We start from the raw sequence: 17,760 nt of genomic DNA, 5'->3' as shown, positions 1-17,760 counted from the left end.
TAACTACTACTCCGCGAGAAATCTTGCGTCTGCGCAGTCGGACTGTAAACAGTTCCTAAACTAGTTTTTTTCACAATACATTCCGTACAGATCTTCAGGAGAAACTCAGAAATACGCAGGGGCGACAAACAGACTTTCTACACGCAGCATGGCTCGCGTAACACATCGTTCAATATTTATTAAGGCATTTCCTTAAACAAATTATCAATGCACCAATTTTGATTATTTCATGAAAAAGCAATAGCTTCGATTTGCTCTAAAAAGAATTGAACCCTAATAGAATTTTTTTTTAAACAAAAATATTAAATCTAGAAGAAAATGTTAAATATTTTAGAAATGGGCAGAAACTTGGAAATCCGTTAAACCTAAAGATTTTTGACGCAAATATGGATTGGAATTTTGGTTCCTTGTCACTCAACTCTGCGTATCAGATCATCGAGAAATCAAGGTTTCCCGGAACCTTCATCTTGACGTCGGATGACAAAAACCGGTTTATCACGCTTCTTCTGACAACTGATCCGGCACCGGAAGTGGTTCTAATCGGGATTTTCCAGGAAAATAATCAGTTTTCTTTGTTCCTGGGCTACGATAGAGAAAAAAAACAGGTTTCCCGCGATTTTTTAAAATTTATATTCCTAGGACTTTCAAAATATTATGGAACGAAGATTAAATTAGATTGAATTATTTTGACAAACCTTAAAAATGCTTTCTAACTACTGCCTGAGGTTAGAACTTGTAATGCCTGGATTCAAAAGTTTTCAACTGTAAAAGTGATATGTTCCAATATTATTTTTCTTTAAATTATGTGATTTAGTTTAGTTCGTTGACTGCATTGGTGAATTATTTTCATTTTTGGCCAATCTCTGGAAATTGTTTACTCAGGTTTTAAACTACAATTATTATCATATTGATTTAATTAAAAAATGTCATAAAATATAAATTTACACTTACCCTCTTCTTTTGATCTAGTTTTGGCCAGTGTAATTCAAACATCATCATTTTGTTCAGGAAAACAGTTGAGTTTAAAGCCAGGGTTGAGGATAGAATGGTCTTTAGGTTGGTCTAAAGATGTATTTTAAACTTTAGTTTTAAAATAAAAACACAAGTTTTTGTTAATTTCTTTAATTCCAGTGTTGAGGCTAGAGAAGAGTTTAAAATCTCAACGGTTCTCCAAAATATTGAAATACTTAACGAACCCCCTGAACCGTTGACTACAGTGTTTCCGTTAAGCAAGTATTCTCCACAAATGGTAAAAAATCAGGTTTGTAATAGATTGCATAACAATTTTGTATAATTATGACTCTTAAATTCTAAATTATGTGTGACCTTTTTACTCGGTCAGGTAATTAATTTAAACACCTAGATAATGTTCAGGAATATTTTGAACTGGATAATATTCATGAGAGTTTTGAACCCCTGGATACTGTTCAGGAATGTATTGAAACCCTGGATAATGTTCAGGAATGTATTGAAACCCTGGATAATGTTCAGGAATGTATTAAAACCCTGGATAATGTTCAGAAATGTATTAAAACCATGGATAATATTTAGGAGAATTTTGAACTCCTAGATAATATTTAGGAATGTTTTGAACTCCTGGATAATGTTTAGGAATGTATTTAAACCTTGAATAATGTTCAGGAATGTTTTCAACCCCTGGATAATGTAATGTTCAGGAATGTTTAGAACCCCTGGGTAATGTTAAGGAATGTTTTGAACCCCTGGATAATGTTCAGGAGAGTTTTGAACCCCTGGATAGTGTTTAGGAATGTTTTGAACCCCTGGATAATGTTTAGGAATGTTTTGAAACCCTGGATAATGTTTAGGAATGTATTGAACCACTGGATAATTTTCAGAAATGTTTTGAATCCTAGATAATATTCAGAAATTTTTTGAACCCCTGGATGATGTTCAGGAAAGTTTTGAACCCCTGGATAATGCTCAGGAATGTTTTGAACCCCTGGATGATGTTCAGAAAAGCTTTGAACCACCGGATAATGTTTAGGAATGTTTTGAACCCCTGGATGATGTTCAGGAATATTTTGAACCCCTGGATAATGTTCAGCAATATTTTGAACCCCTGGATAATGTTCAGGAGAGTTTTGAACCCCCTGCAGATAATGTTCAGGAGAGTTTTGAACCCCTGCAGATAATGTTCAGGAGAGTTTTGAACCCCTGCAGATAATGTTCAGGCGAGTTTTGGACCCCTGGATAATGTTCAGGAGAGTTTTGAACCTCTGGATAATGTTCAGGAGAGTTTTGAACCCCTGGATAATGTTTAGGAGAGTTTTGAACCCCTGGATAATGTGAACGAACTACTGAAAGTTGAACTGAAAGAAGAGATAGATAAACTACTTCTAGGTTTCATAGATCCAGTAGATGCAGGTTTATAATCAGAAAAAAATATTTACTCTTTTGTACAAAAAAAATTTCAACTTGATATTTTTGCTAACATTATATTTTCGTAGAATAATAAACAATTTAAAATAAATACGTTCAAAATTCGTTCAACGGTCAACAAATAAAATTTTTTCCGGAATACGTCTTTTGGGAGTTTGACCCATCTGGAATTTGTCTGTTTGAAATTTCCTTTCCAACAAGCAAAAAATAGTTTTTGAATTTTAGAATTAAGTTTATTTCACGTTGGTAGAAAGAAAGCAAACAAAAAATTGAAAAAATATAATTTTCTAAAAAATTAAGAGATGAAACCATTTCCTAGATATTTGTTTTAATGAATGGAAAAACAAGCTGTCTCACAATTTAATCGCTTACAAATAATTGAAATAAAGTTTTTGAAAATTAAACAAAATATTAATCTAACAAATTTTAAGAGGGGAGGAGTGATATTGAATCAGCGGAGGAAGTAACCCAACTTCTGGAAAACTATGCTAAAATGGTAAAAATTCGTTTTCTATCATAATCAAGCTTTTTAAAAAATTGTGGTTTTTAAACATTTTTCTAATTCAATTCAGAACTCAAAGATAGCTGAAAAGGAGACAGTATTCTCGCTTTATGAACTGATCTATCTACACCCACAGGTTTCAATATTTGTATTTATAAAGCATCATACCACAATAAAGTTTAATAATCTCGCATTATTCATTTGGTGTACGGCCCCGGTTTAGCCGTCGGCCAAAACCTCGACAAATTTTTCTTTTAATATGTTAGATAATATGTTGTCTCTCACCTTATTTTGGGTTAGGTTAGGTTAAGACAATTTCTGGGCCGAGGGCCGCGGCTAGGATGGGCTCGGGGCCCAAGTGTTGCGGCTAGGATGGACTAGGGGACCGAGGGCTGCGGCAAGGATGGGCTAGTGGACCGATGCTGCGACTAGGATGGGCTAAGGGACTGATGCTGCGGCTAGGATGGGCTAGGGGACCGAGGGCTGCGGCTAGGATGGGGTTAAATAATAAACCGTCTCATCTTATTTGGGATAGGGTAGGTTAAGACAATTTCTGGACCGAGCGCTGCTGCGTCTTAAATGTTAAGTAATGGGCTGTCACTCAAAAAAAAAAGTTTGCCGAAGTTTTACAATAAGTCATTTTACTCTTGGTCACGTTTTTAACCCTATTTTGTTTGACCCTAGGTCGTTTAGCCCTCGGTTGTTTTACCCTATCTATGTCGTTTGACCGTATGGCATATGACCCTGGGTCGTTTGGCCCTATGTCGGTGAATCTATACAACTTACCCTAGCTTCCTTAAAATCAGTCAGGTACTTCAAATGAACCTGAGTTTACAGTGATACATGTGTTTGATGATTATAGATGCTATGGACTATGGAGCCTGGGACGTTTAAAATATTTAAATTTAAGCACCATATTCGTCTAAAATTGACCTGGAAAAGTATATAATTAAGACAAAAAAAGGTGCGGATCGGAAGCGCTTCGGATGGTCGTGCTGCCGCAAATACATTTTGTGACCTCATTTGCGGATCCAAAGCGCTATGATGGGTGCAGGTTGCATGTCTCCCCTCTTTTAAATGCTTTACAATGCTTGTAAATGTTTTACAATGCTTGTAAATGCTTTACAATGCTGGTAAATGTTTTTAAATGCTTGTAAATGCTTGATAATGCTTGTACATGTTCGTAGTTAAATGCTTGAATAAATGCTTGTTAAAACAAGAAAATTGCAGTATACAAACAGAGAAAACTTGTCCGTCTTCACTGTTTATCTTGCAGAGACATTATAGACACATCTTTACAGTCTTTTACCCTTTTCATAAAATAAACTCTAGCAGACATAATAATATTATGGCTTTTGAAATTAGGTATTACAATGCTAATTCATAGCAAAGACGATATACTATTCGTCACTGAATTCCCATGTTTTTTGGGACGCCCTGTATTATAAATATTTTTTTAATCTTTTATTGTACAATAGTCTTGATATGAAGGCTCATCTTTATACATCTTTAAACTCTGATGATTTAACTTAAAATTTTCTTGTTGCAGGATGAACAGTCTCAAACGAAGAATCGAAAACATTTTCAAGTTAATTTGATGACTCGAGAAGATTTTCAGGAATTTAGCCAAAAAGAAAATTCAATAAAAATAGGTGAATTATTTTAGCATGAATTTTATAAACTAATTATTATTTTTATTCGTGCAAACAATTGGTTGATAATAAATAATATTAAATAAATGTATTTTTAATGAAACAATACAATTAAAAATTTGTTTTTCAGCTAAGCTCCATAACTCAGCACTATGTAAAGTACATAAAAATGTTTCAAATTCACAGGAAAAAATATTTATTGATTGTTTAAGAACTTTTTTACAAAATTATACAGTAGGACCCTCACAACTGAGGAATAAGAAGACGACATTTAAAGAAATTGTTTCCTTTTTAATTTTCTTACAGAAACTTTGAATAGAAATAAGGAAAATTATTATGTTTATAGTTCATTATGTTTTATGTTATAATCCCTATCAATTTTTTCCTTCACTTTTTAAAATATCTCTGATAAATAAAAACAATATGTCGCCAAACGTTTATGTAAGAATGATATAAAAACTAAAAGCACTAAATATTTGTTATCTCCAGTTTTCCAGTTTTAGTCCACTTAAGGCCTGGAGGTTGGGAGTACAGGTTTGTATGATAGACTTGTACAGTGAATATGCAAGATGCAATGCAGCTTTCCAATTAGATTAACATGGAACAAGGCCTTTAAGCAGAATTACTGGAACGACGTTGTGACCTCGAAATCCTTTAGTTTTCAAATTACACGCAAATTTATTTTGGGCCTTAAACGATTACAACGTTTTTTTTCTATCTATCAATAGAGATACAACCTCTGTATTCGTCAGTATCTATCAATCGAGATACAACCTCTGTATCCGTCAGTATCTATCAATAGAGATACAACCTCTGTATCCGTCAGTATCTATCAACCGAGATACAACACTTTCTGTATTCTTAAGTAAGTATCAATCCAGATACAATCTCGGTATCCGTCAAGTATAAGTATCAATCCAGATAAAAACACTCTCTGTATTCTCAAGTTGGTATCCGTCAGTATCTATCAACCGAGATACAACACTTTCTGTATTCTTAAGTAAGTATCAATCCAGATACAATCTCGGTATCCGTCAAGTATAAGTATCAATCCAGATAAAAACACTCTCTGTATTCTCAAGTTGGTATCAATCCAGATACAACACTCTCTGTATTCTCAAGTTGGTATCAATCCAGATACAACACTCTCTGTATTCTCAAGTTGGTATCAATCCAGATACAGCACTCTCTGTATTCTCAAGTATGTATCAATCCAGATATAACACTCTCTGTATTCTCAAGTTGGTATCAATCCAGATATAACACTCTCTGTATTTCCAAGTAAGTATCAATTCAGATATAACACTCTCTGTATTCTCAAGTTGGTATCAATCCAGATATAACACTCTCTGTATTCTCAAGTTGGTATCAATCCTAATACTTTCACATGCTCCATGCTATGTGAAAAAAAACACTCAAATAACTTTTTTTTCTTCAAAATAATTCTACTAGGCTCAAAATGACTGACACAAAAATTGGCATGGGTCTATAGTAAGCGATTTATTAAAAAAAATTGAAGAAGTTGGAAAATTCAAAAGAAAGTTAAGGGTCCGAATGGAGTAAAGTTTAAGGAAAGGATAGAAAGTTATGGGTCCGAATGGAGTAAAGTTCAAGGAAAGGATAGAAAGGCAAAGAAGAAAGAACAATGCACAAAACGTGGAATTTTGAAAATTTAAAGGACCCAATGTCAGAATCTCAACTTAAATAATGACAATTGTGACGAAAAGAGTTTTAGCTAGGAGTAGATTATCAACAGTTGGAGTCTTGCAATTGATGTGTAAAAACACCTTTTAAATTATACTTGTACTTGATGCTTTTCCACATTAGTAAGATCCATGGTTTGATATTTACATGTTTCCCATGGGTTGTAGGTTTTACTAAAATCTGGCTAACCAGGCTAATCATATGTTTAAAAAGCCCTTGAAAAATATATGTAATAACATGTGTCACATGTTAAATTTGTCAACAGTAAAAATAATTATTTTTAAACATTTTTCCCACGTACTTTTTGAACTTTTTTAAAATCATCCCTTGCAACCATTCAAGTTAGAGGTCAAATTTTTTTTAATGAGCAGGCCTTGAAAAGTTGAACTAGGGGCATGTATCACACTCCCCTATCTCAACTCTAAGGGCAAAATCATGGGGGGCCCTATCGCCCAATCGGGATAGGATTAAATATAACCCTGATCTATGTTAAGATGGTTAACATGAACCTCAGACCAACTAGATACCCAGAGAATATGGAACTACACAGGGCAATGTTTAAAAGGAACGGGAACTGTGGATATGTTCCTAAATCTGGGAACCTTCTTACGAAACTGGTAAGTCTAAAAACTTTTAATTTCACGTTTTTATTTGCAATTTAAAATCCCGAGTTCCAGCATGTGTTAATAACTAATAAAGTGAAGTTCTTTTTTTCACATTTCGCGAAAAAGTTTGCAAAATATGAAAGAAAATTTTCTCATTTTTTCGAGAAAGTTTTCGTTTGCTGGAAACCCTACTCAAGCTGATTCTTCTTCTCTCGCTCTCATCATGATTTTGGCATAGAGAATAGAATATATAGAGAGGAATTTACTGAACTATAGAGAATAGAATATATTAGAGAGGAATTTACTAGAAAAAAAGTGTAAAACGGCCATTTTGTTGTACTGTTTCCATACTGCAGGTGTACTTCACATATTTGTGCTATATAACCTGTTGGGCCCTGGAATATCATTTTATAGAAAATCTAAAATTGTTGTTAAAAGAAAACCAAATTATGAAATAGGCTGGTTTCATAATTGACCAATGATCATTTCACATAGACTCTATGCCTTCCACTTAACAAACGATGATTTTCCGTTATAACTATAAATCAAATGATGTTTTTATTCACCTAATTCATTATAAAGTTTATTTCACAGTTTAAAAATTTCGAAATTTAAATGGATAGTCTATAGGGAACACACTGTATTAATGTACTCTACTGCATATAATTTGTGAACATTTACATAATTTGTACACTTTGAACTCCCTTTCAGGCTGAAAGGGACTGAAAAAGTTCATACCGAGAGATTCTTTTAATTCCTCTCTATATATTCTATTCTCTATGGATTTTGGAGTTATCATTATTTGCAGACGAAAACAGTTTAATCTTTTGAACAGAATTAGATTATTTCATCACAGCTAAAAATGAAAGTTTATTTTTGAAATATTTAGTTGAAATTATGTTTGTTCCGAACTGAGTCTTTATTCCAGGTATCAAACTCAGTTCTGTTGAAATGTACAATCCTAGAGGGAAGCAAACTTTGGGGCCAAAAACAATGGAAGGATACAGTTCATACAGTTAGTGTCTGGTAGGTACCTAAATACTATGGGTACTAGGTCAGGTAGGTACCTAGATAGTATGGGTACTAGGTCAGGTAGGTACCTAGATACTATGGGTACTAGGTCAGGTAGGTACCTAGATACTAAGGGTACTGAGTCAGGTAGGTAGATAGTATGGGTACTGAGTCAGGTATGTACCTAGATACTATGGGTAATGAGTCAGGTATAGGTACCTAGATACTATGGGTACTGAGTCAGGTAGCCTAGATACTATGGGTCGTATTAGGTCAGGTAGGTTCCTAGATACTATGGGTACTAGGTCAGGTAGCCTAGCTATAACTATGGGTACTAGGTCAGGTAGGTTCCTAAATACTATGGGTACTAAGTCAGATAGGTACCTAGGTACTATGAGTAATAAGTCTGGCAGATACCTAGGTACAATGGGTACTAGGTCAGGTAGGTACCTAGGTACTATGGGTACTGTTGTAAATCGTTTATGTCACTTTTCTGCTGATGTTTCCCTTATAATTACGTTGAGAATTTCCTTCAGTGCCTGGGTAGTTGCAGAATCAGGAAGAGAAGGAAAAACAACGCCAGTGATCGCTACCAGAGGAAATGGATTAAGGTTTTTTAAGTTTCTTTATGAATGGATTGTTCCAAATATATGCCTGCATAAATCTTTCTGTAAAAAGTCCTAAATGTTGGAGAGTTAACTTGCCAGCTTCTCATTGGCTGAATTAGTTAGAAGAAGCAAGCAATCCAGCCAATCAGGGGAAACCAAGTTCAATTTACAAAATTACGGTAAAATTTCCTGAACTGTGAGCAACCCCTTTAAAGAAGCATATTGATTCTCAATTATTATTCAGATTTATTATTTAGACCAATCTGGAACTTGAAAATCCCTCCTATTGTGATATCAAGGCCTGAACTAGGTATTTCGTTTTATAAGTTGATTTATTTTAACTTATTTTATGAAAACTGAGAAGCTGCTCTGATTATTGCTTTATAGTATTTTAACTTTTATACTTAATACAGAGCGTCCCATACTATTGGATTATTTCCACGCCAAAATACGCACAGAAAACTCATAGAATTTTATATTTTCTGCAAAAAACATTGTTGATTTTTTCTCACTTTTGTATTTGAAACGAAAATTAAGCTTAATTTCAAGTGACCTTCCATTTAACGGGCAACGCTGTGAATCAGGGTCGCCCCTAAATGTAAAGTCAATGAAAATTTCGCTTACACCCCTTTCATGGGTCTAAGTGTAATAAATAATTATTTTCAGGATTTTTCGTACTAGAGGTTTCACATAGCAGTGGGCATAGTAATATGAAGGTTATTGGGAAGTTTGTAGCTCCTGTTGTGTCTCTAAGGTTAATTATAGAGATAACAAGAAAAACGCGAAAATAAAATCATCTTTCATTAATCTTTTCACTTCAGTGCTTAAGATCCATTTCATTTCGATGCGGATTCGGAATTCTTTTAGATTTACTGATTTTTGTACATAAGAGAGAGAAACATTTTCAAAAGTTAAGGTTTGGGTTTTGAGAACAAAAAGTTTCTTTTTACATCTTTTGGTATTATTTTGCCCCTTTGGGTCTGGATCTGTGGATCCCCGTATTTTTTCATATACGGATCCATGAAGCCAAAATGTTTCTGATACAATTCGGATCCGTATTTGGAACCTGAGCACTGCTTTTCAAATATATATAAATCAAAGTGAAAAATTGCAAAATCTACGTTTCTAAATCTAAGATTGAACAAAGATGATTTTATTATTTAGTTTTCGCACAAAATTTCATGATTTGCTGCACATTTATTTTATTTCTTGGTCAATCATATTATTCAATTGAATTTATGCAAATCCGAATTTTATTTCTATATCAGACATATTTTTAAGAGAATTTATACCAATTAGAATACTTTAATTACTATATTTCAGTTTCAGATAATGTTTTTTAATAGTTATCAAGTTATTAAGCACATTGTTTGAGGATCTAACTGTGTTAATCCTTAAATATGTAAACTTGTAATGCGACTAGACTTGCTACGTATTGTGATTCATAATATTGTGAATACATATTGGAACTTCACATGTAGCATAAAAATTTCGTAAATAAGATCAGCAAGAATCAGAACTCCGCTTTGATTAAAGTAAAGCGTAATTTGGATTCTTTGAGATGGTGCCTAGAGTATTGGCATGGATCAATAGATCGCTATTGTCCGGTTGACATTAGCAAACGAGATCGCGCCCAGTGGTGAGTGGTGTTGATAGTTCACGGGATTGTAGCCATGTGGATCGTGTCCTGTTTGAGACATTGATCAATAGATCGCTATTGTCTGGTTGACATAGCAAACGAGATCCCACCCAGTGTAGTGGCGTTGCAGATAGTTCAAGGGATAGTTTCAGTAAAAGTAAATATTTCCATTTACTGATAGCGGCAATTAAAGGATTCATATCTCTAATTTGATTATGAGAATGATAGAAAGATAGATGTTACCGCCATACTATTTCTTTTGATTCAGAATAGACAGCAAACACATGACTGAAAATGAACTCGGCATGCAGAAGTGCCCAGTATAGTGGCAGTGAAAGTTCCCGGGATTGTAGCTGTGTGGATCATGTCCTGTCTGAGACATTGATTAATAGATTGCTAGTGTCCGGTTGACATGGCAAACAAGATCGCGCCCAGTGTATTGGCGTTGATAGTTCACAGGATTGTAGCCGTGTGGATCGTGTCCTGTTTGAGACATTGATCAATTGAATGCATGCTAGTGTTTGTATTGACACTGATTGTTAACGAGATCGCGCCCAGTGGTAGTGGAGTAGATAGTTCATGGTATTGTAGCTGTGTTGATCATGTCCTGTTTGAGACATTGATCAATAGATCACTATTGTCAAGTTGACATAGCAAAGAAGAATGCAGCCAGAGTATTGGCATTGATAGTTAACGGGATTGTAGACATGTGGATCGTGTTCTGTTTGATATCCATAGCGAAGGGATTGTACCTCGACTGATAAGTATGGGGACGAACTTTTAAGAGTATGGCATTTACTACATGTACATTCTTTAGATCTGGTATCAGAAGTGTAAACCTAGAAAATCCAAGCTTCCAGCATGAAATACCCTTTGCCAGTATCCTGGTGCACCTGGAGATGCTCACTAAGATGGATATCAAGGAGCAGTATGAGCAGATCAGGAACAATCCAGCAGACGCTTCTACTTTCGAGGCACAGAGAATTAAAAGGATATTATTTTGAAATAAAAAATTTTGAGTATTAAAAAATGTTAACTTTAAATGGGGGACTGCATGTCTTAGTTTAAAGGGGTTTTAAATTTTAAAACTAATTATTCATTAATATCGGTTCTGAAGAGAAAAAAACTAGATTTTTAGCTTCACAATTAATGATTATTCCAGAAAACTTCTAAATCATTCTCTGTGCTTGAAGGATGGTAATACCTGGGAGCAGTTTGCAAAGCATAACCTTGAAGTTGATGGTCTTTTTGATCCATTATAAATCAATGATCATAAAAAAATAAATTACTTTTGTCCTCATTAATTGCAAATATTTGTAGTGAAGTAAGTATAGAGCATTTGAAAACCCTATTTTCTGGTGAAGAATGGCTTTAAAAGATGTATTTTTTTGAAGTTCAAATATTAAAGACAATAAATTTGTAACGAAAAAGGTTGGAATGTCATTGTTGTTATCCTTCATAAAATTTACCCATCTTCAACAAAAAAGAAGTTTGATTAAAAAACACATGGGATGAGACCTGCATGAACAGTAAACACTCTCTTTAAATATTGATATTGTTTATAAATTTGTAAATATATCCAGTATGATCTGCTAACGCCAGAAGACATGGTTCTGTTCATAATGATAGATTCCAATATATAGATTATATTCAGTATTCATACTATATACATGGGAACATATATACTGAACACGTGTTTATCGTGGAATTGAATATCCGGTTGTATACCGCGTTCGATTTTTGTCAAGTGCCATCGTCTTCCATTTATAAAACATGCTCCTGATGTTCCATCTATATATCCTACAATTCAGATTGGTAATGTCAATTAATCAGGAAAACGGCATATATTTACACAACATAATACAAGAAAAATGACAGATAGTTAGCGGGGATTGAAAAAAATAGAGTTTTTACTTACTATTTATTATTACACTTTCTTGTTTAAATCTAACATAGTAACTGACTAATTTTAAAATGTGTGCAAGGTTGCGCGCAAATTTCAAGGTTTGCACGCAGAATTTATATTGCCTAGAGGGGTAAACTAAAAAAATATGCAATAGTTTTCTAAATTCTAATGCACTTTTTTGATAAACATTTTTATATAATTCCGATAATGCAATAAGATAAAAGGTGAAGCTCAAAAAAGCTGGGGAAAAAATTTTACGTTTATGTTTGAAAAAAAATCATTATCATCATCATAATTTGGGGTTCTTTGTGTCAATGAATACGAAAATGATACGTTTTCATTTTTCTCTACTTTTTCGCTAATTTTTTTAATTGATTCCCCTTGTTTACTAAGGAGAGAAGGGTAAAGATAAATAAAGTTAATGGTCCCAGTTGCCTGAAATCTCATGATACTCTATTAACCTTTCATTCAATTTCTCCGGGAGAGGTTTTGATTAAAGTATTCTCAGGAGGATTGATTAATGGAACTTATCAAGGTATAAGCTAGACCCAGAGCTAGAGAATCATTCAACTATACTTTTCTTTAACAGGGGGGGGGGGCAGATAAAGGGAATGTGCTCAAAACTATTAAGATGATGTTTAACTATTAGAACTAGAACTAGAACTATTAGAAGACTTGTTGTTTGTGGTTAGGAATACATTTTCTATTGTTCAATACAAGGAGGAACCAAAGAAATTAGAATGAAAAGATGGATAAGAAAGGGGAGAATGGGGAACTAAAATTGAGGAATGGAGAAGGAAGGGATGAATGGAGAACTAAAATTAAGGAATGAAATAAGGAAGGAAGAATGGAAAACTTGAAGGGAGGAAAGAATAAGGAAGGGGAAATGGAGATCTTGAATGGAGGAAAGGATAAGGAAGGGGAGAATGGAGAACTAGAATAAAGGAATGGATAAGGAAGAGGAGAATGGAGAACTAACTGAAGGAAGAAATAAGGAAGGGGATAATGGAGGACTTGAATTAAGTAAAGAATAAGGAAGGGGAGAATGGAGAACTTGAATGGAGAAAAGAATATGGAAGGGGAAAATGGAGAACTTGAATGGAGGTAAGGTTAATAAAGAATGGAGAACTTGAAAGGAGAAATGGATAATGAAGGGTTGAACGGAGAACTGGAATGGAGAAAATAATTAGGAAGGGTGGAATGTAGAAATTGTATGGAGGAAAGGATAAGGAAGAATGGAGAACTAGAAGGAAGGAAAGGATAATGAAGAATGGAGATCTGGAATTAAGGAAAGAAGAACGGATAACTTGAATTGATGAATAAATAGGGAAGGGGAGAATGGAGAACCAGAATGGAGGAAAGGACGAATAAAGAACTAGAATGGAGCAAAGGACGAATGGAGAACTAGAATGGAGGAAAGGATAAAAACAATGAAGAGTCTGGATAGTAACCAAGGTTAGACAGATAGAAGAAGAGAGAGAGGTGTAAGGAGAGGTGGAGTTCCAGGATGGTTTACTCTCAGTAGCGGAGAATACATGGAGAGGTTGGGTTCTATATTAGAGTATGCAAGGGGAGGTTTTATCTCAGGTCTTATCTTATGGTTAACATGTTTATATGAAGGGTTGGTTTCATGGTACCATGGCTTGTAAACCTAAAGATAACATTATAACATTACAAGGATAGTAGATTATATCTAAAGGTCATGAAGTTTACATCGTATAAGTAGGTTCTTTCAAAAAAAATTATATCTCAGGCTATAAATATACGTTTCATCTGAAGGAGCATACGAACGTAGTAAAGTCTATCTCAAAATTTACTTCAAGATTCCTTATTCAGATGTAGCATAGATTGATCAGAAATATAGACAACTGGTTTTGAAAAATAACATTTAAAGTCATGAAACTTGTTTTTTATTGTATGCAACTCTCTAAAAAAAAAGCTAGCCCGAAAGAGTGACACAATTAGATCACTTATTAAATAAAACCGGATAACAAACAAATTAAATATTTTCAACATAACAAAATTCTACAAAGTTTTGAATTCTATTTTCCCTCCGAGCCCGATGTTCTGAACCGGTATTTCCCCCGCCAACTCCAGTTCAAGAATAGTTTGCGCTGAATCTGACCAAAGACGGGGAATATATTGAAGATTATCTAAAAAACAAGTTCTGAACTTAACAGTCTAAAATATCATAATTTCTTGAAAGGACCTTTAATAAAAAAATTAGATTCTTACTTTTGCTCTGAATGTCTAAAATTTCGCAGATTTATATATTTCAAATTTGTGCTTTATCAAATAAAATAAATGTCGACATTTATTTCCGTGCTAAATTTTTCAACTTTGACCTACAGCCATAGAACTTCCCTGGGGTCATTGAGCCCGATTGGTTCTGCCGTGTTGACTTTTTTATACAAACAAACAGACAGACAGACAAGCAAATCATCTGTAAAACCAAAATATTTCCATCGAAGAAAACAACATTTTTGAACATTTTTTGAACAACCTTTAAATCTTAATTTTTTGGCTATTGAAAACATTTACAACCTTATGTCGTAGACTTTTGATATTTTTAGCTAAGAATTCTGTTAGATCAGAAAATCTAAATCAGAAATCACCTTTGCAAAAATATAGATTTTAGTAGAATTTGTTAGGAAATATTGTAAAATAATAAAATCAGCAGAATGTTAAAATGTGGTTTAAGTTCAGTTGAGCAAATAATTACATTATATGTATTCAAATGCATAATTAGATCAAAACAATAATTGTTTTAATACAGCAGACATATATAATATATATATCTAATTCATACACTCTAGAAAGTTGTGGAGTGAATGAGGTAATTGCTGTCTCTTTAAGAAATGTCGCTAATTAAGGATTTTAAAGTTTGCAATTGAGCTTTGCCACAAGCTCAAATTTCCTAATCCCTATATCTTTACAACCTGCTGTTTATGTACACCATTGATATTTCAAACTTAGATTATTTGATCTAAAAGAATTCATATATATACATCTAAGGTTACGACATTGGGTTGCAAAGATAAAGGGATTTAAAAATCAGATATATAGAAACCTAGACCTAGAGGAAACCTAGATACATAGAAACCTAGACCTAGAGGAAACCTAGATACATAGAAACCTCGACCTTGAGGAAACCTAGATATATAGAAACATATCGAGGACTTTTTGTTTCTGCGGGTTTTATTTGAAACAAATAATTAATTCAAAATATTCAAAACCTGACATTTACATTTACAGCGTATAAGAGTTAATGTTTACAGAGATAAATATTTATATTGTTAAGATTAATATTGGAAACTTTGTGTCGCCTTAAAAAATAATATTATGATTTTTAATTTTTTATTGAAATATTGTGTTGTTATAATTCAGGGGACCGATAACGTAAGGAATATGAAGACGGGGTTTAACAAATCTTAATTGTTATACTTGATGTTTCTAGTTATAAAGCAAATAGTTTTAACAGTAAAACTGTTCATGTTATATTGACAATCATAAATCAAATCTAGAATCTTCCTTTTCCACTTTTTTATGGTTCTCAGTAAACATTTTACTAATATCTCGACCAGTAAACATTTTACTAATTTCTCATCCAGTAAACATTTTACTAATATCTCATCCAGTAAACATTTTACTAATATCTCATCCAGTAAACATTTTACTAATATCTCATCCAGTAAACATTTTACTAATATCTCATCCAGTAAACATTTTACTAATATCTCAAACTGTAAAGCCGAAAAAATAGGAAACTAATGATTGATTTCAATTCATCTCCAATAGTTCTTAAACAATGCTGACATTTTGAACCAAGGATGGAGAAACCTCGGGGTAATTTTCCGCTTGTCGGAGTCTTAAACCGGAAAAGCTGGACCTAGGGTTTAAAGTTCCTCAAGTCCGGAATTTCAACAAATTTATCATTTTTAACCATAACGTTTCGCTGAAGGGATTGTATTGACTGTTAAAAAAGAAACCCTTCTGCTAGAAGGATTGTTGAGGTAAATAATGGGATTGTATTGAATGTTTAAAAAGAATCCCTTCTGCTAGAAGGATTATTGAGGTAAATAATGGGATTGTATTGACTGTTAAAAAAGAATCCCTTCTGCTAGAAGGATTATTTAGGTAATTAAAGGGATTGTAAGCGTATTTTTCAGTCTCCCATTTTTAAAGGATGCAATAAACTTCCATAGCAATGTAAACCTTACCAAGGCGAAGTTAAAGCGCATGAACAATTATTGAACGATCGCCTAAAAAGAGTTTTTGCCACAAACTCTGGTTTTCTAATCCCTTTATCTTTGAACCCCGATGCACGTAGACCTTTGATATTTAAAAATATGAATTCTGTTAGATTACAAGGTCTAAATTTGGAATATGAAAGATTTACACTATCAGTTTGCAAAGATATAGGGATGAGAAAGTTTGAGTTTGCGAGAAAAACTCACCTCCTTTCACTAACAATATTTATAAAAAAAATGTATGCATGTATTGAGAAGACAACTCCACCAACTTGGTCCCTCTCTTCCTCAAAAAATTACTGTAAAAATAATCATAGATATTTTGATGACCAGGTTTTTCATAAATTTCGCAAAGGAACTGAGTCTTTGCAACAAACTCTGATTTTCTAATCCTTATATTGTCCCAACCAAATGTTGCAGACCTTAGATATTTCAAACTATGAATTCTGTTAGCTCAACTGATCTAAGTTTAAAATATCAAATGTTTACAACATCAGGTCACTAAGATATTGGAATTCGAAAATTTAAGTTTGTGGCAAAAACTCAATTCCTTTTAAAGAAATTTAAACTATCTATATATAAATTTGGCTTGTCTGTCTGTTTGTATCCAATAAACGTCAAAGCGGCTGAACCGATCGGGCCCAAATTTTGTCTGGGACCTCATGTGACCCCAGGGAAGGTTTACGCATGATCAAAATTTTTAAAATTTGCATTTAAAAGTTTTATATTTTGTAAATTTTAAAAATGCGCAAAAAAATATTATGAAATCTGCAAACTTTTTTTGTTTTTGTTTTATACTATTCAAAGAGAGAAGATGGCCGCGAAGCGCCCAAAAAGGCTAGCACAACAAAATAATTATAAATACGATTATGATCACTTTCTGAAAGGCTTATCAAGTTGTGTTTGTAAAGTAGATAGCCGCCAATGTATTCAAAAAAAATGTTTATATTTTTCATTTGTTTCTAAAAATTAACTGTGTTTTGATTATTCTATTTTTACATCTGTAAATTTAATAAAATTCTACAAAGCTAAACCTTGAGAATACAGATGTTTCTTTAATCCATTCAATTATGTTTAGAAAGCATTATTAGGGAAACAGACATCTATATAAATCTAAGGGATAAAGTAGTATATATTTACATAATAATAAACATGGTTATTAATTGACAAATTCCAGATTGTCATTGTTAATAATTTTGATTTCGTAATGATGCCTATACTAGGAAAGGTACTTTTTGTTGTTTGTGTTTTGATTTTCTAATGATTACTAAGAAAATTCCAGTCTATGGACAAATAGAATACTGCAGTTGTCCGTCTTTACTGTTCATCTTGCAGTAATGTTAGTCATACAGCCTTAGCCGTTAATATATACTTCATGCAGCAGCCTTATTTTTATCATGAAATCCCAAAGTATGTATTACAATTCTAATTCTGAACTAGGACGATCTCAGAGTGTCACTCGATTCCAATTTTGATTCAATTT

The 17,760-nt window shown here is 33.3% G+C and overlaps 1 protein-coding gene across 3 annotated transcripts; it reads left to right on the top strand.

Annotated features, from left to right (window-relative positions):
- The first annotated feature begins 95 nt into the window (after window positions 1–95).
- Window positions 96–11,421, top strand: LOC111715512 (1-phosphatidylinositol 4,5-bisphosphate phosphodiesterase delta-4). 3 transcript variants are annotated; one of them, XM_023490845.1, is made up of 17 exons: window positions 96–605; window positions 815–882; window positions 1,009–1,056; window positions 1,132–1,261; window positions 2,283–2,385; window positions 2,832–2,896; window positions 2,973–3,038; window positions 4,452–4,554; window positions 4,685–4,740; window positions 5,044–5,088; window positions 6,753–6,875; window positions 7,792–7,889; window positions 8,411–8,485; window positions 8,740–8,792; window positions 9,149–9,236; window positions 10,939–11,095; window positions 11,315–11,421. In XM_023490845.1, exons 1-17 carry the CDS (start codon window positions 387–389, stop codon window positions 11,381–11,383), a joined length of 1,566 nt encoding a protein of 521 aa, XP_023346613.1. In that variant the 5' UTR covers window positions 96–386; the 3' UTR covers window positions 11,384–11,421. The 3 variants fall into 3 exon arrangements, 2 of the variants coding, with proteins under 2 accessions (XP_023346613.1, XP_023346612.1); XM_023490844.1 differs by having other exon boundaries at window positions 970–1,056; XR_002768245.1 differs by lacking the exons at window positions 8,740–8,792; window positions 11,315–11,421 and having other exon boundaries at window positions 970–1,056; window positions 10,939–11,026.
- The last annotated feature ends 6,339 nt before the right edge of the window (window positions 11,422–17,760 follow it).

The sequence above is a fragment of the Eurytemora carolleeae genome, unplaced genomic scaffold, assembly GCF_000591075.1.
Source record: "Eurytemora carolleeae unplaced genomic scaffold, Eaff_2.0 scaffold1802, whole genome shotgun sequence".
In the NCBI taxonomy this organism is placed as follows: domain Eukaryota; kingdom Metazoa; phylum Arthropoda; class Copepoda; order Calanoida; family Temoridae; genus Eurytemora; species Eurytemora carolleeae.
The sequence above is the reverse complement of the archived record's forward strand: the minus strand, read 5'-3'. Positions and strand labels throughout refer to the sequence as shown.

What these genes read in the sequence shown, in the direction of transcription:
- LOC111715512 (XM_023490844.1), top strand. Translation starts at nt 387, where the DNA reads ATGGATTGGAATTTTGGTTCCTTGTCACTCAACTCTGCGTATCAGATC. An exon ending in ACGATAGAGAAAAAAAACAG is followed by an intron (nt 606 to 814) that starts GTTTCCCGCGAT and finishes TATGTGATTTAG; the next exon opens with TTTAGTTCGTTGACTGCATT. An exon ending in GGAACCTTCTTACGAAACTG is followed by an intron (nt 6,876 to 7,791) that starts GTAAGTCTAAAA and finishes TCTTTATTCCAG; the next exon opens with GTATCAAACTCAGTTCTGTT.